Source organism: Amia ocellicauda, chromosome 2 (genome assembly GCF_036373705.1).
Source record: "Amia ocellicauda isolate fAmiCal2 chromosome 2, fAmiCal2.hap1, whole genome shotgun sequence".
In the NCBI taxonomy this organism is placed as follows: Eukaryota; Metazoa; Chordata; class Actinopteri; order Amiiformes; family Amiidae; genus Amia; species Amia ocellicauda.
In genome coordinates, this window is record NC_089851.1 from 38,711,874 (window position 1) to 38,737,561 (window position 25,688).

General features: G+C 38.2%; 1 protein-coding gene across 4 annotated transcripts in view; it reads left to right on the forward strand.

Moving 5' to 3' along the window:
- The first annotated feature begins 6,837 nt into the window (after nucleotides 1-6,837).
- The window catches only part of asap1b (ArfGAP with SH3 domain, ankyrin repeat and PH domain 1b), a 123,421-nt gene continuing 104,570 nt past the window's right edge, over nucleotides 6,838-25,688 (forward strand). For 2 of the 4 annotated variants that reach the window (XM_066723442.1, XM_066723445.1), the window contains exons 1-3: nucleotides 6,839-7,330; nucleotides 7,803-7,890; nucleotides 9,516-9,642. In XM_066723442.1, coding sequence (XP_066579539.1) covers nucleotides 7,832-7,890; nucleotides 9,516-9,642 — 186 coding nt within the window. In that variant the 5' untranslated portion in view covers nucleotides 6,839-7,330; nucleotides 7,803-7,831. Of the gene's footprint in view, nucleotides 7,331-7,802; nucleotides 7,891-9,515; nucleotides 9,643-25,688 lie in introns of all 4 variants that reach the window. The other 2 variants (XM_066723444.1, XM_066723443.1) reach the window with 2 other exon arrangements.

Consider the following 25,688-nt stretch of genomic DNA (forward strand, 5'->3'; position numbering starts at 1 on the left):
TTTGCAGCAGCTCCTTGTCCTGATGGCCAGGTCCTTGTTCCCTGAATCAAACGAGTCTAGGCCAAAATACTCTATTCACCTTCTGCTACATCTGTCTATTGGGGTTGTCTGACATACTGAAACTATGTTACATTATGCTCCTGCTTACTTAAGTTTTGTTGGCACTTTGATCATTTTCCTGCAATGTCTCCAATGCCCCACTCTCTTAATACATCAAGTCCCAGGTTATGTGCTTATGTCTGCACTTGTTAGCTTATTGTACTAGGGTGTATGCTTATTGTATTTTGCAATTATTGCATTACTGCACTTTGTAATGGTTTGAAATGTACAAAACAGTGATACCAGCTTAAAAGAGACCTTGTTAAAAAATAACCATGTACTACTTTGATGTGCAAACAAACTGCTAAACAAATACTTTATTTTGTTATTGTCTATTTAAATTAGGATTGAAACTACATGCTAATCCCCAGGTGGGGGGCACTGCTGTTATACCCTTGACCAAGGTACCTAGATTGCTCCAGTAAATGCCCAGCTGTATAAATGGGTACAAGTGTAAAAATAATGTGACATGTTGTAACAATTGTAAGTCACCCTGGATAAGGTATTTTCCTGTAACATTGCACTTATACAATGTTTTGTCATACTTCTTGCTTTTACATTACTAATACTTGTATTTTTTTATTTTGATTTTCCCCTATGCCCCCTTTCCCTTAGCTCTTACCTGTGATTAACATCTTTTACAATCTAGGAAGTAAAACATATATTGTTTACTGTATATTTCCTATACACTTATGTAAATTGGAAATGGGAAAATGCCCCAGAGCCTCCAGGCCCCCTCACTATTGTGGTCAATCAGTCAGGCCTGTACCGTTCTCTTGGTGCCGCTACACATGCACTGGCCCACTTGTTGAGAATATGGTGAAGGATGACTCATCTGGCCACATCACTATTTTCCACATCTCTGTAGACGAGTGCCTATGGTTTTTGTACCACTGAACTCTCAAATGTGCATTTGTCTTTGTACTGAGGGGTTTATGCACTGCCATATTCATCCCAAATCAAGGTCAACTGGGCCTGCTCAGCATGTCACAGAGCATGATAGGATGATAATGCTTATGTGTATCATGCAGTACACCTGTTTGGAGGCATCTGCATTTGTTATGTTCCTCCTCTCATTTATTCTGGTTTTTCCTTTAATTTGTCACCCGTCTATACATATATATCTAAAAATGTCATTTTGATATTTATGATCCTAAAGTCATTAAAATGGTGAACTTAAACATTCAAGTTGAGTGTTATCCTTGTCCCTATCCATGTTTTTATTTATTTCTCCAGGCATTTTCTAGGCCCTAAACAACCCCAAAAGGAATGATTGAGCCTACATTCCTGAAAGGCAGGTTTCAAGAAGAGTGAACTGTTGAAGCTGAACAAATATTCTCCACGTAAAAATCAACATTATCATACTTAAAATAACGTTATTTTTTTAATCATCAACATGAAACACTGTACTGCTTATCCTGAACTTAATGGAAAGCTATAGTGATTTTTGATAAAACTATACCATTTAATTTTGTGTTGTGCTCTCAGAAGAGGCTTCTTCCTTGCAACCCTGCTATTAAAACCAGATTCATGCAGCTGACTTTGAATGGTACTTCTTGAGAAATTATATCCTGTGATGACAGACTCTCTTGGAAATCTTCAACCATGGTTTTGAGTTTTCTCACAGCACACAGTGCTAATATTTCCTAGCATCCCCTTCCTTGCAAGGTAGCCAGTGTTCCAGTAGCCTTGAACTTGATGAGGGACACTATGGTGGAAACGGGTAGGTTTAGCTTTTGATATATACAGTGAGGGAAAAAGGTATTTGATCCCCTGCTGATTTTGTACGTTTGCCCACTGACAAAGAAATGATCAGTCTATAATTTTAATGGTAGGTGTATTTTAACAGTGAGAGACAGAATAACAACAAAAAAATCCAGAAAAACGCATTTCAAAAAAGTTATAAATTGATTTGCATGTTAATGAGGGAAATAAGTATTTGACCCCTTCGACTTAGTACTTGATGGCAAAACCCTTGTTGGCGATCACAGAGGTCAGACGTTTCTTGTAGTTGGCCACCAGGTTTGCACACATCTCAGGAGGGATTTTGTCCCACTCCTCTTTGCAGATCCTCTCCAAGTCATTAAGCTTACGAGGCTGACGTTTGGCAACTCGAACCTTCAGCTCCCTCCACAGATTTTCTATGGGATGAAGGTCTGGAGATTGGCTAGGCCACTCCAGGACCTTAATGTGCTTCTTCTTGAGCCACTCCTTTGTTGCCTTGGCTGTGTGTTTTGGGTCATTGTCATGCTGGAATACCCATCCACGACCCATTTTCAATGCCCTGGCTGAGGGAAGGAGGTTCTCACCCAAGATTTGATGGTACATGGCCCCGTCCATCGTCCCTTTGATGCGGTGCAGTTGTCCTGTCCCCTTAGCAGAAAAACACCCCCAAAGCATAATGTTTCCACCTCCATGTTTGACGGTGGGGATGGTGTTCTTGGGGTCATTCCTCCTCCTCCAAACACGGCGAGTTGAGTTGATGCCATAGAGCTCGATTTTGGTCTCATCTGACCACAACACTTTCACCCAGTTCTCCTCTGAATCATTCAGATGTTCATTGGCAAACTTCAGACGGGCCTGTACATGTGCTTTCTTGAGCAGGGGGACCTTGCGGGCGCTGCAGAATTTCAGTCCTTCACGGCGTAGTGTGTTACCAATTGTTTTCTTGGTGACTATGGTCCCAGCTGCCTTGAGATCATTAACAAGATCCTCCCGTGTAGTTCTGGGCTGATTCCTCACCGTTCTCATGATCATTGAAACTCCACGAGGTGAGATCTTGCATGGAGCCCCAGACCGAGGGAGACTGACAGTTATTTTGTGTTTCTTCCATTTGCGAATAATCGCACCAACTGTTGTCACCATCTCACCAAGCTGCTTGGCGATGGTCTTGTAGCTCATTCCAGCCTTGTGTAGGTCTACAATCTTGTCCCTGACATCCTTGGACAGCTCTTTGGTCTTGGTCATGGTGGAGAGTTTGGAATCTGATTGATTGATTGCTTCTGTGGACAGGTGTCTTTTATACAGGTAACGAGCTGAGATTAGGAGCACTGCCTTTAAGAGCCAGAAATCTTGCTGATTGATAGGGGATCAAATACTTATTTCCCTCATTAACATGCAAATCAATTTATAGCTTTTTTGAAATGCGTTTTTCTGGATTTTTTTGTTGTTATTCTGTCTCTCACTGTTAAAATACACCTACCATTAAAATTATAGACTGATCATTTCTTTGTCAGTGGGCAAACGTACAAAATCAGCAGGGGATCAAATACTTTTTCCCCTCACTGTATGCTGGATTGTGGCTCTCTGGGACCAGATCCTTCTTTAAATCATAGTTCCACAAACTTGGTCCTTGGGATATATTCTCTTCTGGTTTTGATTCAATTTAATTACTTAATCAAACACACTTATAATGTATTATTAATCCCTTTTTCATTTTTTCAACTCTTGTTGATGTGAAATGTTAAACCTCAATCTACAAAACATTGAACTAAGATTTAAATAATTCAAAACAACTGCTTCACATAAGTAACTGAGTGCCCAAATCAACAAACAATACAGGCAACACAGAATGTCTTGAGGTGTTCATTTGGGAGATACTGTCCTACACCACGTGGAAGGAGTGGCACATACACAAAATTAAACTATGACGGTCTTCTTGATTTCTTTTTCATTCAACAAATGTGTAGCAAATGGTTAAATAAAATAGTCTTCTTTGTTCCAACACTAATGAAACCATTAAAAGATAGCATGGTTTTGAACTGAACAGTTAAATATCAAACCCCAGAGCAGCTGAGTTGTGCTATACCCTTACTGTCCCCCACCCCCCCCGGGATCTACATGTTAAAGAAATGCTGTGTAAGGCATTCAGCATTCCTAGATCAGGCCAAAGAGTAACTGCTTACACTGGATCGTAAATACTGTGGGAGTGAGTGTTATGTCTGTAGATTGGAGTCTCATTGTTTGATTGAAGTGCTTGAGAATGCTTGGAATTTACTTTAGGCCTGGAGGATCGATAAGCCAATGGGCAATCTAAAGCTTCTGCAACAGCATTATGCTACAGGATAGGGTTTTCAGCCTTAGCTCATAGAAGGCTGGTGTTTAAAATGGAAAAGAGGAAATGATGACTTATTAAAAGTTGCTCAGCTACTTAACTACTTGGCTAAATAACTTACAACTTTTTTAAATGGTTTTAAATATTTTGTATGTTTATGCTGAAATTGGTACATACATCCACTTTAACTCATTTAGGAATTTTGCACCAGATTTAAAAAAAAATGTTATACTTTGTTCTTTCACTTTTCTGAATAAACCTTTTTCTCTTCTCAAAATGTAAAGTTAAGTGTTATAAACCTTTGTATAGGATAATTACTCCTGAATACATACCAAAGGTTAGTAGCTACATCAAATCTTTAGGTTTCATGGGGTTTTAAAATTGGCAACTGTTATTTTGACCAATTATGCAAATAATTGGATTAATTAAGTAATTTAAAGCTACAATGAAAACCAGAGGTAGTGTAGCCCCTGCAGCACTGGGCTGATCATATCAACCAGCCCAATACAGATACAATTTTCAACAACAATAATAAAGATACTTATCTTAAGTTTTTGCTTAAAGAAGCATTATATAAGCAGGAAAAGCTAGATAATAATAATACACACACAAATTCACGATTTGGCCATATTCTTGAACTGATGCTTTAAAACCAAGAATTGTGATATAGACCCAAAGCCAGTTCAAAAGATTTGAGTTTCCACTTAATTTTATTTTCCAAACGTTTTAGATTAAGAGCAGTTAAACACTGACTTTGCACTACATATTTTTAAAACAGTATTAAAATACAATACTAAATAACTGGAGACTTCTTGATATTTTATTTACTGTATAAATTCAGGTGATTTCACATATCTACAAGACATATATATCTTAATATATATATATATATAAAGTAATCTCTGCATTTGTGTAATCAAATTACAGGTGTTAACATCAGAAAACAGTTTTGTAACATGATTACAGTAACACCATTAAGTGTAAGCTTTAATCTTTACAGAACTAGTTGTGTTACAGTCATACATAAGCTCAAAAATAATGTACCCTTGGAAAATTATAATTATGGAACTAAAAGAGGTTTGTAATATATGTAAGTTCTAATAACAGTTAAACACAGGGATCTTCCTGATTGTATAAGGGTCATATACGGACCAGTGTATCCATTTCCTAAGACAATTCCTGGCATGCTAACATTCACATAAGATCATGAAAATAAACGGAAACAAATGGAAAGTGCAGATCCTCTTTTTATGATGGATACATCCTGCAGAGGAATACCATATGCTGCAAAAACTGACCATGGTAATAAAAAAATCATAAACAAAGGCTTCTGACTGATCACATCATGACAGAAATATCTCCACTTGTACTTATGTGTTATGCAGTCATCCTTATCCATTAGCTTGTCGTGTCTCATGTTCTCATAGCAGATTTTAGACCTTTTCATACCATGTCGCCATTTAAATGCACATTAACTAGTGACATTAGCTGACATTAGTTAGTTTGTTTAAGAAAAAACAGCAACAGAACCCAGGGCCAGTGTTTTCATTCCAGAACCTTTCAATTATATTCATGAAGTTTTATTTAATTGGACCAGTTCAATCTTTTCCCCCCTTCAGCAGTGGACCATTTTGATAGTCGTATAAAACTACCTAGACTGCAGCTTAAATGTGATGTTGGTATCAACCCAGACAGGGGGACAAAATGCCAATAATAATGTTAAATGCTCCCCTGAAACCAAACTGAACCAAATCAACATAAACGTGTTATTCGACACATTGTGATAGTAATTACAGGAAAAACAAGAAATCCTTTGCGTTACGTTTCCTTGTAGTTCATTCCCAATACCTTTTCCATTGTGTTTCTTTTCTTCCAATTGAGCTGTTACATGTATTTAACATTGTTGACCACTCCGAAACTATTGTAGACTCCTACAGCTCATTTCACAGACCTTGATTAGCACTAGTCTTGGCCTCCCCTATCTAAAATAACAGTGGGTAATGCACGATTAGTGCTAATCCAGGCTTGTGAAAACAGTCCCAAATGTTAGGCCATTAATTTAAAATCCAACTTCAAGAACTGAACAGATTCATTCTTCAATTAAGGGTTACATTGGAAACCAAAAACAGAAAAATGTGACCAGAGCGCTGTTTTTTTGTTGTTTTTTTTTTGGGGGGGGGGGAATATAAGTGTCATTTTGTTTCGAATTGCAGACAAATAAAGTATAATAGCAGAGAAAACTAGGAATCTGAAAAACTATTGAATATACTCAACATAAATGATACACATCTGACAGACACAGCAACTGTGGTATAGATTTAATAGATTCCCTGAAGGGTTCGTTTAATGAAAACTGGCATAGCGTTTGTTCCAAAGAAACCATTGAATTACAACTGAGGTTAACGAATTAAACAATTCCATGTGTAATTAAGGATATTTTAAACATCTTCAACCACCCTTGCAAGACCTGAAACATTCAATAAAGAAACCAGCCGAACACACATGCAGCTGTGCTTATCAAAACACGTTTTATGTATTTATGTATGCATTTGCAAAGAGGATGAACTACTAAATGCACATTGCTGTAACCATGTCAATGAATACATAACGGAAGCCTAGTTAGAGCCTATTACGACCTCTACTACAACTAGTCCATGATGATGTTCAGCTTTTTCGATCCATTTAAAGGTATCGCTTTCCGCTTTGACGTCGGGTTGTTTAGTGTAACACGATCTACAAACCGCCTCTGCTAATCTAACGTGCTTTAAACGTCAGGAAATAAAACCCTGCAAATGGAGCGAACTGCCAGTAAAGCCCGGGGAAGCGCTGCATCACCCCATAGTGTGTTTACCCGGATCTCAGATTTCCTGTTGAAGAGTTTGGGATTTGCTGAGTTCCTGTGCTATTAGCTCCCAGATCCTGTCCATTGTAACTTCCCTTCCTGTCCTTGCGTGGCTGCTGCTCTATTCCCGGGACCCATATGGAGACAAATCACTGGCCTGGCCTCGTACGTTTTCTGCGGTAAATGGCCTCAGCGTGCGTTACAGCGGGATTAAGCAGGGCGGGCACAATGAGCTGAATATGCTGCCTTTTGGAGATCCTCTCTATCGCCACAACGACCTGCTTCTCGATTTCCTGCACAAAGTGCGGCTGGAGGTTGCAGTTGCGGCAGTGTCGGTAAGTTAGTGAGGGTTAGGCGTGGCTGTCGCACTGTTCCGTGTTTGTACTTGCTGTAGTCAATTCGATTTCGCATGGCTGTACTATGCGAGTCTTATTATCATAGTTATGCTTGTGCTCATAACATGTTTTATTTACTAATGCAAACGGGCCTTTTGCGATATGCTAATGTGCGTTTCCTTCACTTTTTTTTTTTTTTTATATATCTATAGATCACTGACTAAGGACAGGATACCGTTATCTCTACCCCCTTCTTTGCAATCATTTAAACTGTGATAAACGTGTATGATTATTCGCAATTTGTTTGATCTACTTTGGTTATTGGCTGATGACGGTATTTCTTTTTTTTTTTTTTTGGGTTGGTTTCACATCAAACTTTGCCCCCATTAAGTAGTTGTTTTGTGTCATTCAAAAGTGTGGGCTATTCTCCACTTGATGGTAAATCAAGTGACTTTCATTTGTCTCAATTCAGGTGATTTTGTTAAGGTGACTGTTAAAGTCATGAGATCCTCATCATCCCGCTTATCAAGTTTTTCATCAAAAGATTCTTTATGGAACCGGTAAGCTGGACTTTATATTCCAATCATTCCAGAATTTTTGATTCCAATCTATTTCCTGTAACATGTATAGGTAATCATTTATGAAATGTTTCATACGTTTATTAGATTCTGCAATCAATGTGGCAAAATGATATAGCAATAGACATTCAAACAGAAAGTTCTATAATTGTGTAGATTCCTGTCCACAATCAAATATACAAGTACAGTAAAATGCTATTTAATTCAACTGACTTATATTTTAAACCATTGCTGAAGTCGTGTAAATTCCACTTTCCATACCAGCTGCTCACATTTGTTGCTAATTCCTTTTTGATGTGCAGATGCTTGTTGTACAGGACGTCCCCTGTAGGCTACGCAATTGCAACATTGATTGACAGAAATGATGGCGCTATACAGGTCAGGGTACGCAATCGTTGAATACAGATGGAGAAACATGAGGGATGCCATCATCTCATTTTAAACACACACACACCCTTCAAACTGACTAGATGCCAATATTAAAAGACTTGCACTGTACAGCCAACATAAAATGTCCATATGCTGCTGCGGACATGAGCATGTTGAAATAAAATATGTATATGCATGATCATCATACTATGATTTTTAAATGACCTTTGCGGGAAAAATCCTGTATTAACCCTTGAATGGGGGCTAGTCTTTCGGACATGCAGTGAAGCAACAGGGGGAAACGTGTTCATAGCTGGCGAAAATAGGTCAGGTTTTAAGTCTCACTCGGGCAGGAGACAGCAGTGTGAGACCGCCTAACACAATACCAGAGACATCAGGATTGCTGCTGACTGGTGAGGAAGAGGGAATGAGGGGACCGATGGGGGGATGCAAGGCGCACGCCAGGCACGGCCCAGCCCGGGGAGACCGAGGGACGAGAGACACGGTGTCCCCCAGACGGGCGTGCACTCCCCCTCGGACAACACGGCCGATCGAGGTGCTTCACCGTGTTTTCTCCGGCACCTGCCCGGGAGGATGTACTCGGCTGCAAATGTCTTCCCCGGCGCACAGGGCGGCGGTGTTGCGTGTGACTGTAGGCATGCGCAGAAGTCTTCCTTGTTTGTCCCCGTGATTCTCGGTGGGTGGGAGAGAGAGAGAGAGAGAGAGAGAGAGAGAGAGAGAGAGAGAGAGAGAGAGAGAGTGCAGAGATCGTCAGAAAGCAAAAAAAAAAAGAGAGAAAATTGTGAGAAGGAAAACACTGAAAAGACCGACCGTTACCGCCGCCGGATCGAGTCGACACGGCGAGCCGAGGAGCTGTTTGCAGACGGCGGGCAGCGTGATGAGGACACGGCTATCAGCCCGATCCACAGATTGAGTTGCCGGAGGGAGGCACGACTGAAGCGCTTGTTTGTGGAAAGAGGGCAGCTGAAGCAGCCAGGGAGGCGGGCGCTTGTGCGGGACCCCCGTTAGCCAGGGGAGGGGCGCGTCCACACGAGACATTTGATTTCATTTGTGCTCTTTTGTGTGTGTGTGTGTGCGCGCTATTTATTTATTTTTGGGGGGCGCTAGTCCGAAACAAGATCCCTACGCTTTGCCAGTTCTTTTTCATGATTTAGATCTTTGTTTCCCCCCCACCCCATATTGCATTTGTTTGTTTTTTTGGCCATTCCGTGCTGAAGGATGCCGGATCAGATCTCGGTGTCCGAGTTTCTGTCTGAGACCACGGAGGATTACAACTCTCCGACAACGTCCAGTTTCACGACCCGCTTGCAGAGCTGTCGGAATACCGTTAACGTGCTGGAAGAGGTAAGAGGCACCACAGCGCGGGGGTATTAGCATCTAAGGGGGGGATGCATGCATACATCATGCATACATCATGCATACACCATGCATACACACAAAAAAAGATAAATCACTGGTGCAAACCCCACTAGTGTACCATGCCAGTCTTAATGCGGTACCAATGTAGGTTTGCTTTTTCGTTCGCCTGTCGTTTTGTGATCGGTGCAACACAAATGCAGAGTACCCGGCCAGCATCGTTGCTGGGATGTCACAGATTGCGTGCTTTGCACATAAAGCGTGGGATTTACTGCTTGCAAAGACATTTACAACCATAATTCAAAGCACAGTGCACCCTTCAATCTGGTGATTGTCGCCCAATGCAGGTTGATGGCGGGGGGATGAGGTTTGTTTGTCAAACGTAGTAGAGGAAAGTTTTTATTTGTATATTCCTACATTTCAGTTCGTTATTTCGTCTGCCAAATGCAGTGGTTTCATGGCCTGGTCTTGTTACACGTAGGCTACAACTTGAGCCATGTAGATGCATACAATAAAAGACTTTCCCTGAGAGTGAGGCTACACAATATTCATGAATCAAACGTTGTACACTCCTAAACAGTGCATCTGCTAATTTTTGAATAGAAGGGTCGGAAAATGCGGGCTATAGTGATCGATAATTGTATGCCAAGGTCACGTTAAAGTTGCTTCAAATAAACCGAAGATGTGCTTTAATGAAACAACGCTATTCTGAACCACACAGATGTCACCTAGATTATTGGGATATATGATTTTGACATTGTTGCATTGCTGAGGAAGCGTACTGATGTCCAGGATTGTACTTGCAGCATAGCAGCACATTTCAAATGCATGTTAAAACGTTACAATGTTTCTGAAAGCAGTTAGCAAGTGATACAATGTACAATTAAAAAAAAATGTATCTTCCTTTTTGTATAGATTGATACATATAAGCTATAATGTAAACAGTTGTCTTGCATAATAATATTAATATTAATAATAATAATCTGTTAACCCCATGCATCCTTCCTCTGTTGAAGGTTCATTTTGATATTAATTTTTTTCCATGCTTTGGCTCATCCTCATTTTAAGCACATCTTGTGCATGTTATGTAAGTGGTTTCTGCTTGGCTATTCAGGCCGCGCCTATGCTTTGGTCTCTAAAAATAAAATAAAAGAGAGAGAGAGAGAGAGGAAAATAGAAATATAGTCCAGAATTTCTCCCGGACAATTGCAGTGTAACTTCCCAGTGGACATTGACATTGAAGGTGTTAGGAGGCTGTTCAGAAGTGTCATTTCTAATGTTATTTTGTAGTTACATTAACTCAGTTTTCTGAAACGTAGGATTGATTCTGGTCCACTGCCATCATCTGAGTGTTTCACCAAAATCATTACAGCAGCATCTGCTTGTAAACAGTTAGTGTGGGGAGGATGTCATCCATTATTTGACACCCTCAAAGCATTTTTGGCTAAAATACGGATTGCAACCCCCCCCCCCCCCCTCCCCCACAACAACTGGATCAGGTTGGAAGCAAGGCTGGACCTAATTAGGATTATGAAGATTTATCAGTTTCCAGATTGTACCACTGCAGTTAAGTCAGTTAAAGTAAAAGGGAGTGCTTAAGATATCTCAAAGTTACCTCATAGATTTGGATGGTTGATTCTTTTTAATTTGCAAGTTTTTTGTTTTTTTGTTTTTGTTTATCCAGGGGCATACCTAACCTACTTCTAAAAGACAGTGAAATAAATATAAAATTAAAACAGTGGATACTTCTGTCTAGTATGTACAGAACACAACACTTGAGACATATCTGCTATCAAAGATGTGCTCCATTACTATAAACAGTTAAGTAAAGTGAATTCAGTTTTGTTAATGAAAGGGTATGTGTGTTGTCTAAAGGTATATCCAGGCTTACCATTTGTTACAAAACACAATAGTATTCATTGTACTGCAAATATGCAACTGTGTTTGGACTGCAAATGGAATTTCTGAAGTTTTTAGAGGTCTGATATTTATCCATTGGTTTTCAGATTTCATATAGTCGTTGTGCAGGTGTCCAAATAGCCACATTAATTAAATGTAGGTGTAGGCAAGTAAGATTTATAATCTTACATGAGTAGGTGTAACTGCAGTATCTTCACATGAGTACTAACAAGCTGTTAAAAATAACACAAAAAAAACATGTGCAGATGAAATTGAATCATGTTTCATCATACAATACAGAACTTCTAGAGGCATCCCCTAATTAATATCTGTTAAGCTGGGTCACTTCTGTTGACACCAAACATCTTTTAAAGGGCCTACTGAAGGAAAATGTTTTTAAAAGGGAAACTCAAACTACCAGTAATTCACTTCTCTCAAGAAAATCATATTACAAAAATAGACAAATGAAACAAATGCCTGTTTTAGACAAAAAGCGTGTAGTTGAGTACTCCGTACAAAACACAGTGCTCATTTTAAATCTTGTGAATCACTTTTGTGACAGAACCCTTTATTTATCTTAAGCTACTCTTAGTTCTCAGGATTTCTCGGTTTGGTGGTAGTATCCAAAATTTCACTTTTTATTGAGAAGAATGAAACACAAAATGAAAACTGACATTTAATGTAGAAGAATTTGTATCCATTCAGAAATGAATACCCTCTGAAAACCAATTGAGCTGGATGAAATGCAACAGGAAATCTACTGTTTACTGGAAAACATGTGTAGAAATATATCTAATGGAAACAAATAAACATCAGTATTTAAAATGTTAATAAATACTCCTACTATAATAAGCTAATGCATGCAGTTGTAACTAACACTGATAAGGAGTGTCTTCCCTTCTCACTAAAACCACTGTTGCATAACTGCATAAGTTACATATACTATTACATACGTTGCATATACTATTGTACACTTCACTCTACCATTAAACACTTTGTCTGTTAGTACATGTTAATGGTGACTGTGAACCTACGTCAGGAAATCAAATTACGAAGTCCTAACGGGAAAGTGCTTGGAGGAAGAACTTGTCCATGTGGTTCCTGTGTACTGATCACAGTAACTGAAGCCCAAGCTCTTTCAAATATACAGGCACTCACCAGGTTACATAATACCTAACACTTATGTAAATTCCACTTTACGTAAAAAGGTTTCCATTATGAAAATTTCCGGGTTACGAAAATGTTACGCTAGAAATGTAAAGTACAAACTGCGTTTCTGACTTGGGCAAAAACGACTTGTATAGAGAGATGCAGAATGGAACCCATATGTAAGTCAGAAGTAAATTGTTGAATTAGGACTACACGAACTATAGGATTGTCAGAATTTACAAGTTACAATTGCAGCAAGACTAAGATTCCCTTATAATTGTGTGACCTTAAAATGGCTGAAGAAATCTAAAATCAATAGTGACATTTTTAGATTTAATAAAACAGCAACACAAATCTGTTGTCTTAACAAGACACTTAAAAAAAAAAAAAAAAAAAAAAAAAAAACACATTTAATATAGTCTTGCCTCGAATACTTCAGTCTTAAGTAAGGATTGTTTTCAAGCACATGTTGTTCCTAATATCAGATACCATTATATTTTAAGTTTTATGTAAATAATTTACTGTATTAGTTGGTGCATTTCCTATATGAAAGGATATGAAGATTAATTCTGAAATATTCTTGTATTATATAAACCCTGCTGAACACATTCCAGAGCATGTCCAAACTCGGAGAACAGGGGAGTGGATTCCAATATACCATACATTTTTCAGTATTAATGCTCTGAAGATATATTCCATAAAGATTACAGAATATACCATGCCACCTACATATTGTGCTGCATTTCATAATTGTATCATATACATACATATATAGCCTATATATTAATACATTATGAATCTAACATGCAAAATAACTGAATACATATAAATACAAGATATGGACTACACATTAAAGAGCATGTTTACTAATTTTAATTTGATTAATAATAATAAAAAACAAACTCCTGTCATACAATTTAACAGATGTTAATGAAATGTAGGCCTGCTCATTACAAATGCATTTCTAAACATGTTCATTAATAAGAGAGAGAAAGAGAAGCATTTAAAAATAAAACATGTTTATGTAGTCATTTGGAGCACAATGTCAGCATACCTCTTCATTACTAAGTAAAAGTTCCGTGATTCAGGTTTTATGACAAGTGCCTCCTACTGTTTCAAAGAAGTGAAATGCACCATTCTAGTACTGTGTGTTCTGCAATCTTTCTGTAAGTGTTCTTCTATCCAAGTGTAATACAATTTCCTGTATTCTGGAAGGAGACGCGGGTTACAAGTAGTTTTGAGACACCTTTGTAGATTTCATAAGACTCTTTTATGTAAGCTATGAATTTGCTAATTTGAGCTACAGTCCATAATGGTATATTTTGCCTACATCCAGTTGTAAAATATCAATGTCAAAGTCAAGCTGCCTCTGGTACTACCAAGGACCAATAAAACTACAATCTAAGCTCATAGCACAATAAGACATTCTAATAGGGGGCATTAATGTATATCAATTATTCTCATTTGGTGCGTCATGCCCCCCCAGTGGGCTGCGTGGTGCTCACTAGTGGGTCATAAATACTTCCCAAACGACACAGAAAATAAGTTCTGGTCGATGTATAATAATAGTGATGGTTGCATCACTGTCTGTAACTGTTCTGCAATAATAAGAAGTGCAGGAATAATTACAATCAAGCTATGCTTTGGCCCCTCAGTGATTTGTGCTAACAAAAAGGATGAGCTTCTGGGTTTCACACAACATTGTGCATAAAAATGAAATGGCTTTTTTGCACAACGTGAAAGTGAGGGTAACAAAACTCACATTTGTCGCTAATTGATGATGTTCAAAGAAAGGCAAGGATATATTTGGCAAATATACAGTGCCTATAGGAAGTATTCACCTATATTGAAAGTGTGGAATAGGTAGGCCTAAATCAGTCCCACGTAAATGCATAACAATTTCGGATTGTGACACAACAATATATGAAAAAGTCCAAGGGGGGTGAATTCTTTTTCTGTCAGGATGGACCGCTTCTTAAAGAGAAAGTTATGATAGAGATTACTGAAAAGGCGGCAAAGCGTGTAGTGAGATAATGCAACCCACAAAATATTAACTTTGGATTCTCAGTGATGGATGATGCAGAACCAATAGCATAGCGTGTCGAATGCGGTGAAATCTTGCCAGACATATTACTAAAACCCTCAAAACTGCAGAGACACTTAGACCCTAAACACACATGATGGAAAACCAAGGAAATGCTTCCAAAGGAAGTGACACAAGCTCCAAATACAATCGAAATCAACAGCCACGCTCGCAACACTTCCCAAAAGTACCCTGAAGGCGAGTTATCTTGTGGCTGCCCGCGTAACTGGCAGTAAGAAAGTGATTAATTTTGCAGAAGGGCTCATTTTGTCTGGCACTGTGGATATGTGTTGAGTGATATTGGGGGAAACCGCTGCAAAGAATATTCACACCATCCCGCTATTGAACAACACTCTGAATTGTTGATATGAGTGATGACATTGAAAGCCAGCTTTCGGAAAGAATACGTAAAAGCCAATATTTTGCCATACAGCTGGTGTTTGTAACGGCGTTTTAATGCTTGTTTTTGTGAAGTACCGCTGGAACTGTACTTTGCACGAAGATTTAGTTTTTATCGATGAGCTCCCCACCAGAATGATGACAGACAAGTTCTTCCATTGCCTTAATGGTTACTTAGTTGAAAAAGGACTGAACTTGAGAAATTGCATCTGTGGGTGCACATGTCCACCGTGTGTAAACCCAACTGATGGAACTATCAGCTGATTGCAGATGGAGTTACGGTTCACTAAACTTGACCTTGTTTCATTTTGGATTTTGGCAGCCAATGAGCTTTCACAGTGGGCAATCAGTTTTCTATTGCCTTCCACTGTCGTGTACCTGGGTGAGTCAGGGCTTTCAGTTGTGATTGTTACAAAAACAAAGTAGGAATCCGCTGGAAACAAGTTTCAATGCTATTCTTCGAATCAGTCTTTGTTCCTTTCCTCCCCGGCTTGATCGGATTATTTCCCAGAAGCCAGCCCAAGTATCTCTCAGAGGGTGTGTGTTTATATGTGGTTATTACTACAGACAGCTACATTATTACTTTCATTACTCTGATTACCTATGGTCTTATTGATGTTGAAGTTAGCTTGGAAATTTCACCTGCCTGCCCTTTGTAGTGGTGAAATATTCAGAGCACTTAAAATCCTCCTACATAATACAAATGAAAGGTGGTTACCTGATTCTGGTCATTGTGTCAGGATATCGAAACTTAATGGATAAGTCATCACCTAGATGAATTCAAAGGCTATCCAAGTGCTTGTAAAACATATAGGCCTAACCTGTGAAGGGTATATTTGATATCCACAGTATATGTAATCACCTCCAAGATTGCTGTGCCCCCCATTGCTGTGACTGGCAATGGCTCAAAAGTAACTCCCCTGTTTCCTGTGAAGTACTTCCAGTACTAAGATCTCTGTGCTCTTGGGAATGTACTGAACTGGGTTTCAGGGTTGCTTGGCATCAGGTCATGAAGAGAGTACCAGAAGAGAGTACCCCTCATTGTTTGACTGACAAGTTCCATCAAATCTGCCATGTACCAAGAAATTATGGAAAATATGGGAAGGCAATCTGACAGCTTGTCCCAGTTCTGCCTCTTTACTCTGTGGTTCTGTTTAAAGTAACTTTCCCCACCCAACTCAGCCTTTCTAAATCATTCCCTCTCGTTTATCATGTTGCTAGGATACCATCATCATTCTTGGAGCTTTTTAAAAATAGAGGTTTCCAGAACTGTTTGACATGATGATCTGAAACGCAACAAAAGTAGGATAAACTGGATACTAGACGATAATGTTTTGAAAAGCAAAGTGTGGCTTTTGTTTATGTTTTCCAATTATTATTTTTTTTCTATCCAATTCAGAGATAAAGTTCATGTCATGAATCACCTTTTGGGATTTCTGTTTAAGAGTTCAGAAACTTAAGCGTAAACTCAAAACATCTGTTGGAAAGCTGCCATGTGCACAAGGCTGCAGTAGCTGTTTTGGAATTCCAGCACAAAGTATCACATGACTTGTTCCATTACTTGAGTACCGGAGAACAGCAAAGTCGAAATCTTTTCATTTGATGGTTTACAATGAAATTGATTTTTTTCTCCGTAAACAGAACTCTACCAAGGTTTTTAACTTGAGTTTCTCTGTGATGTTTTGTGGGTAACCAAAGAGTTGTGATGAAAGGACTGAAGTGGTTTGGTGAATATTCTCTTGTAGGTTTCATTGCAAATGTAAGACATTACCCAAACCATGCTTTTTCATCTCTATTCGGCTACTGTTTAGTATTTAAATTTGTGCCCTAACATTTTCTACTGCGTAGTTTTTGGGGACTTTTTCCTCAGTTATTCATAGCTTACCATTTCACCATTTAAAAGTTCTGAGTCTACAATGTGTTTTTCATAACTGCTTTCTGCTTCAATGCTGCAAGTAAGCAACAGAGAAAATCACAGGAGTTTCAATACTATGGCAGTTTATGGAAAGCTGTGCTAAATGGAAAAAACAGGTTTTCTGCCACACAGGAATCTGGCAACTGTTCTAAAGAGCTCTGTACTGTGTTGCTTGGGTAACACTGAAATGTGTGTGAACACACTGGCCAGCAGTTTTACATCAGAAATTGCTACAAATATTATTATTAATAATAATAATAATAATAATAATAATAATAATAATATTATAGACGTATCACTTTTTTGGGGTTACCAAAAGACCTTTCACTCTGTTTCACGAGATACTGCATTTGTGCTTTTAGAGGCATGAGTCCTGCACTAGGATTTTCTAGCTTGACATTTATGATGTACCAGTAACATTCGTGCCCAAACTTTTACCTTTGCAGATTACAGTTAACAAAATGACATCGTTTTACTGCTGGGAAACTGTTTTAAGGTGATGGTAAACTCAGGGACAGCGCTGCCATTTTCTTTCTTATGATCTGCACATTTCCCTAGTATTTTGTGAGGCATGGTCTTTTCTTTCCTTCTGAATCCTGATTCCCATTTAGATAATCCTAGCAGAAATATCTTTCAAAAGCTTAATTGCTACCATAGGGAAACATTTCATTGCTGCATATTGGTCTGTTTGAGACTTTGCAACTATAGGGATTGACATTTTGTTAAACGCTGACAACTCCTTTCAGTTTCTTGTATGAATACAGGAAATCAGGTTTCATGGGTGTCTTCGTTCGGTAACTGAAGACCATGTTAATCATAACTAAGGGTTAGACCAAATCAAAACTTTGACCCACCTGCATATTTGTACTTGGGTAGGTCATGGGTAGGTCAAAGTTTTGAATTGGTCTAGCCCTAAGTAACCCAATGATAGGCCTATGTATGCAATTGTCCTCTTGTTTGCAATGAAATCAGCAAGTCCCTGATGTTTTCTAGGGCCAGTGTTGGTGACCCCTAACCTACAGTTAGTAACACTAAAGAGGGAGGAAAAAACAATTTGATAAGGACACAGAACAGTAAGAGGCTGAAAAGAAAATTAGTAAATTACTGCTTTCCCTGTATCTTTTGATTGCATAGTGAAGGCTTGGACAAAACATTAGCAGCAGGTACGCCTCCACACAATGCATATTTCAGATTATTAGAAATCAATAGAGGTGGTTACACGTTTAGTGCTGCAACTCACGTAGGGAACCTCCCACACAGCCCATTGAAACTAAGGGAGTCTTATCTTCTTGCCCTCTTAGAATGGAAAGATACTGGTACTTTCAGTTTGGCAAACCATGTGTTTTCGTCTTTCAAGCTTCATTTCAAGTTAAATAAAGAACATCTGAGGATAATATTGGTAGTGGTTGAGGTGCTAGTAGCATCTACTGAGAACTAGGCCTAGATGATGTTAGTACAGATCAAATGTGTTTTGATGACTGACATGCATTTACACTTACACTTGAGTTGTTTACGAGAAGCTCAGCACTGGGGTTGGTGTGGATCGGGAAGAAAACATAACAATGTTGTAGTGGGTTGGTTTTTCTGAGAGTTTCGAAGCAGTGACGAGGAAGCAAGCAGTGATCAGACTTGAACCCGGGTCTTCAGCCATGCAGGTGAGTGTCATACAATTACCGCAATAGGGTCTGACTTATTTTTACTTACATTTGTGAGTTTGTGTCCTTTCCTTCCAGACATATTACAGTGTAGACCACTCATTGACCCAAGAGCACAGACAGAATCTGCTGTTTTGTGTATGCTACTCATACAACAGAGATAGCCCTCTAAACCTTACCTTATTGATGTTATACATGTGCAAATAGTTTCTCTATACTACGTAACAAAATAGATACATTATCAGGTTTGCTTTAGTGCAAAAGTGGGTCCTTGATAAAATATACTTACTGTAAACTGCAGGCTCTGATTACAGTGATTCAAGAGATATTGCAACAGCTAAGTACATTCTGGGTAGATCAGCAGGGAAATATTGATTAATTGCAGATGAACGCATACCGTCTACAGAAACTCAAGGCTCAATAACCAGGAGGTCAAAATGTACGTAGGAACTTTAACTTCTTGTTTCTAATGCAAATCCACTACGGTGCTGTAAACAGAGGGACCTTTGTAATTAAGTGTGGTTTATTAATGACTTGGACTTTAATCACGGCCACATTTGTTTAAGTCTGGCTAATGCATCAAAAAGTCAGATCGAAGGAGATTCTTGACACCCAACATTTGTCATTTTTAATGAGCGGGAAGTATTGCATGGGGTTGAAATTGATCTTAATATCTGGGTGTTTGATCAACCTCTGAAAAGATATACACTTTTCTGTGGTGTTGTCAGCAGTTTCAGCCTGAGGCTATTTGGTGTTAATCATAAAATCCATGATCACGGTGCAGCTGGAAACCCAATTCAAGTGTTGTTTTTTCCCAAGCTGTCATCAGTTACGACTTCTCTGGTAAGCGCCTGGAAAAACGATTTTTCTGGGTGTGTTGAATGATATCAGTAGGTACCATAACCAACTATGAGTAAGCATGCTTAAAACACATCTAGGCCTATGTATTCATACATGTATTAATTTGCAATGTTGGAAAAATACTTGGTTAAATAATGATAATTCAAGTAATAAAAATTATATAATTTGCAGTCAACATTGTATATCCCCTGAAGACATGACACATTAAAAAAGGAGTATATACATGGTTGGTTACAGTACCTACTGATGGCACATAAAAAAGATGCAATAAAGATAATAAATGCTTGAAGAAAAAAAAAATTGTCTTTCTGAAAACTTAAATTTGCCATTTCTCTAAATGAGAAATCGGGAAGCCTAATCAAAGCGAAAGAAGGAAACAGTTTGTCACTGTAGGTAGTAATTTGCTTAGTCATTCTATTGATGGAAGAAGGTATTCATAAGTACATTCTTGCTTGCTTCAAGTGATTTTCTAAAATTGAAATAAGTGTTTCATCCAAGCTTTCCTTTAGAAACAATGCTGTAGGTTTTTATTCACACTTTGTCTGCTGTCCAATAGCCTTCTTTCTTTCATCTTGGTAGAAAAGTTTTCAGATGTAGCTGTTTTTACTGCTGGAAATCCCTTATTCAATAATCTGATTCTCAGTCACCCCTTTCATTTAATAGTTGACGCTGCTAGGCTCTTCTGGCAGTCGGCCAACAAATAAAGCTTGTGCCAAATGATGGGCTTTTAAAGTGATGGGTTGACACTGTAGTTTTGTCTATCGGCGATACTGATAAATGAGGGAAGTGACTTACTTAGCAGAGGTTTGTATTTTGTAAATGGCAACAAGAGTAACTGTTACCTTTTTGAATCACACGTCTAAATGGTGAAGTTGTAACTGTATTTCTCCCTCTTGTGTGCTTGCTTTGAAAGTATTTATCATGTCCTGACCGTGCTCCACTATCCACAGACTCCCAGCAGTGCTCACGTAATGTCACAAGCTCCACCAAGCACTTCTGGCTTTATCATGTCACAGTTACAGTGCAGCCTTGGGATCTGTACTCTTTGGAATTGCTTGCCTTTGCAAGAAGTGATTGCTCGGGGAAAGCTCGAGGAAGTCTGCTGGAAATGGTGACGCAAGCATCTTCCAGCTTTTGTTCGGCCTTTGTGAAGCAAAGTGGCTGCAGGGAATGATGTGTCTTGCTCTGTACCCGATGATGAAAAAATGCTTTGTCAGGCTCCTGCAGCCAGTACAGCAGAACAACAGAAAATAGTCATACTGAGGGAGAGAATCTACTGTAAATTGAAGTGTTAGTGCCACTAGTGAAAGTCAACTTAAATTAGCCCACTGTAATGAAATGGTATGTCTTTAAATAAGTAGCAGTTATTCTTTTGCTGGTAGTGTTTTGTTTGTTTCTTTTTTGTGGATGTGTCCTGTAAATTATTGATTGTAACCATGCATTTTTAATTGAGATGAAGAGGTGGGGAATGTGGTGAAGGGCAGAAGGCGGCCCATGGTCTGTCTGTTTGGATACCTGGCTTCTGTTGTTTCAGTATCAAATTGCTGATGAGGTGTTTTTTTTTTTTTCTGTAGCGATAAGATAACTCGGGTTGCAGAGTAAGTGGTTCTATTCTAAATGAATAACCAGATAGTTGAAATTCAATTTGGGTACGCTTTACTTCGGATTACAACTCTTCTGTGGGATCTCAATCAGGGTTGTGACGGGTCAATCAGTCCTGTTAAATGCTGCACATCGTGCTTTCGGTTACCGTTTAATTTGTTACTTAGTAACAGAATGAATGCTCTTTTATGCTTTAAAAAAGAAAAAAACTTTCCAGAAGGTTCACGTTATCCATTATCTAATCAAATCCCATTCAAATAATGGCAGATCTGAATTACTCATTATATTCCTTGTTATATTAGTTTTAAAACAGTCCTCTTGTTCTCCTCAGGAAAACATTGTGTTCTTTATAAAGGATTTAAAAAGATAGGTGTTTATAAATTGATGGAAGCAGCCATATGGCCATTTTCTACAAAATCTTGTCCCCTTCATGCAAATCAGATGAAAGCACATGCACTAAAAGCACCATCTTATTTGCTATATCCAAAATATCCCCCTTTTTGGTATGCACAAAATATTCCCTTTAGTGTTCACTGAAGATAATAGTCAGTCATTCAACTTGCCATCTGTCCACATTCCCAGTCTTGCAGTGTGAAATGACTTTAGGCTGCCAAGAGTGATGAGGTTGTCTAGTTTGTCCTCTTGACTTCTGATGCACAATCAAAACAAATTGTGGGGGATGGGGGACATCACATTTGATGTATTATGAATTAAAAGTTTAATCCTAAAGTAAATGAATATAATATATTGCATATGTGTGTGTTTATATATGTTTATATACACACACACACGCAACATGTAGTATGTTGTGATGAGTAATTTATTCTTACATTATCTTCACAACCATTTAACAAAAATATTCATTTAGCTACTCAATGGCATTGATATCCGGAACTCTGAGTGTTGCTTGTATTACAATGCACTGCACTCACTACTATGAGTCATTACTGAGAAGCAGTGCTGGGTGACGTGGAGATTTCAGCTTTATCTTTATCCTGGATTGATTGTGTGACTTCTGAGGTAAACCACTTCAAAGAGGAATGAAATGAAGACAAACGATACCCTATTTTTTGCTGAATCTTGTTTAAAGCTAGTAGAATGGAAATACTATTTTTATTCAGTGTTTTAAGCATTCATTTTATTATTGTGAATAATATAATAATGCACCATTGTTTGAAGCAGAGGTCTGCACACCAATGACTAATTAAAATCAGTTAACCAACTTATTCGTGTTCATTACTGAATGGACTTGTCAGTGCCAGATACTTTGATTGACCCAACACTTTCTGCCATATTCTGTTACTATCCTAGCATTCAAGTGTTTCCATCCCTTCACCTCAGTAGCACTTTGGCTCATTCCATTTAGTGTGGGATCTGATGGCTTCGTTCTCATGGCCAGTTCTTCGTTCCCTTAGTCAGACGAGTCTAAGCCAAAATAAACTCTATTTACGTTCTACTACATACGTCTATTGGGGTTGTCTGACCTGCTGAACCATACATTAGCAGTTTTTCTGGAGGAAAGTTGCTTAGGCCCTAAATCAAATCATTTCCAGCCTTTTTTTGGCTTGAGTTTGACAAAATCAGAGCCAAGATTGATATATAACTATAACCATTACAGTTAACTATCTAACAGCACAATGCAGATGTTAATATTTGGCATCACAAAGCTGGATTATCATAACAAAATCCAGGTTTAGTAATATACAAATATCAGGAATCTGGATTAGCCTATATTCTATTTACAGTGACATTGTACTGCACACAAATACACACACACAATGGAATCAGCATTCACTAATATGAACCATAAAGCACTTAATCCTTGATTCTTCATCTTGGGTATGCATTATTTTCTCATTGAAATGGGTAACATCATAAAAAAAAGGAAAAGTATGCATGTGGCAGGGCAGACAGATTCAGACAAGCTTACTGGATGCAAGACTGCAGTTGTGTAGCTGCCCACATGCATCCTGCTTGTGTAATCACAGTTGGGAACACTGGGATTGCACAGAGACCGGCTCTTCTATTTGATCGCGTGATGTGAGCTCCCTCTCCCTAGAATTCATATTGTTTCTTATTTTAAAATGTTTTTTTAGTAGGACAGATGTTGAAAAAAACAAACAAAGGGGAATCAGTGTGATTTACTGCTATTTGTTTGCATTTGAAAACCCGCAGGCCTGTAGGTCTCACTGAAATCATGTAGGCTTTCTCATTTCAGGGTGTTATTTTAGGAAGCACACAGTTCCTGGAAAAAAAAAAAAAAAATGAAAACCAATCACCTTACTAACTGAAATGCTTGGCATTGAATCTTTGCTAAATCCTGTTAATTACCCAAACGGTTTGAATTGACTTTGTTTCTTGGCAAGTGACAAACATGTAGGCTATAAGGATTTGGAGATCCCTTCATCTGTCAATTTTGAAGGAGACAATTATAATGAAAAGTAAGTCTCACTCATTGTGTGAAATCCTGACTTTAATCACACAGCACTGCTTTCTCTTTATAAAAACTCTATCCAACTAGGAAATGTACAGCATTGCAGGGTTTTGTGAACCACAGCAGAGCAAACTCAGACCTAGCTAGTGAGGGAACTGGTTGGCAATATCTTTGTATCACAGGGTAGGGTACACTTATTATAAAGATATTGGATTAAATGGAAAAACAGTTGTAGCCAGCTGCACAATTGGCAGATGCAATGACAAGTGAATAATGGAGAAAATAAAGGGAAACTCCTTTCATATGATTCATTTTTGAAGGACATAATTACACTGTGCTGTGATCTGATCTCTTCCAGAAAGAAAAAAGCAACAAAGCTGCATACAAATACTCTCCTTTTTACACTAGTTTCCAGAGGGAGAAATTAAGGGAGTCACTTCAGTGGTCTGACTTTAACATTTCTATTTATTTAGGTTTATTTTATGTATTGTGTATGTATTCAGTTACATATTTACTTATTCATTGTACTTCTAGGGAAGTTCCTGGAGATGGTCCATTCAATACGAAACCTATTCATGGTTCACCTGTATTTCAAACAGGATTTGAACTATTGAAATAACTCTGCATGGTTTTAATGAAAAAAGCTAAACAAAAATAATCCTTTTAAATAATATTTGTACAGTAAAAATGATGACATGTTTAAAATCTTATTACATTTTGCAGTATTGTACTTGCAGAACAAGCAGAAAAAATACTTATTTACTTATTTAGGCTACTTACTTGTTCAGTACTGTCAAATTTAGCCAATCTTCTTGAATAGATTTGAAAGAGAATGTAATACATAAAAAGCTTACAAGTTATTTTAATTAATTCAAATCCTTGAAAGAAACAGAACCACATTCTTGGAGCTCTTATGCCACCTGCTACCCAAGTTACTTCCAGATATGTTTCCCTCCATTGTGTCCCAGAAGCTCTGAAGTCATCCTTCTTTTGTCTTTCTCTTGGAGTTTTGCCACACTTCCAAGCTGTCTGCAGCAGTTCTTGGGGGAACATCTGCTGTCATTGTGCATGTTATCGGAGCATTATTTATTAAAGCCAGAGTACTAAACTGGGAGAGCCTGAAGGAGAGTAAAATAATGTCAGTGCAGAAGCTGACTGTATTCACAACCTTTAAAACTCACACTCGACTACCTCTATTTTTAAATCGATTTTTTTTTTTTTTCCTTCTCATTTCAGTCCCAAAAGCTTATGAAAATGAATTTACTGGGAAACAAATCTATTTACATTACTTAAAAGAAAAAAATTATAAGCATAATTCTTTATAAAATCGGCATAGTGTTTGCAGACACAATGCTTTAGTTACAGGTTGTTTTTGTAATCCTACAGGAGCCTGATTTAAGAAGAACCTAATCTATTCACTTTAAACGCCAAGGGGAGAGAACAGTTTTTTAGAAAGTACCAAGAAATTGTTGTCTAGAGTAAAAGGTTTATGGAACAAACTAGAACAGTACATTCGATTATGTAGTAAATTGATTACTATTCTCAGTATATATGCTTGACAGCCTCTTATTTTTTACAGCTTTGAATCCGGTTTACTTAACACAGGTGAAGACGACTTCATGTTTTAGGAAGTTTTCAAAATGCATTTTATTTCTACAATGATTCATACTTTCAAATATCATTAGTCACTGTTAGGTACAATGCAACTCCAAATAACACCCAGAGACAACACTGCCGACAGGGATTGGTAGTAGAGTTGTGATGTTTTTTTAGCGATTCACATCTTTCCTCCACCTTTTGATTCTGGGAGTCATCATGTTGATTGTAAAACTGATTGTATTCTCCTTTAATTGTTTTTCACTTATCTGCAGAGTATATTCTTTTTTATAGTACACCTCACATGAGCCCTTGCATATGATACAGATTACACTCTTCCTGTCCTCTAAGAAAACCATTTTATATCTTGTGTCTGGACAGTAGCCTAACTGTCTGAAAAATTTGAAAAAATAAGTTTTCCATTGATTTGTGCATCAGTTT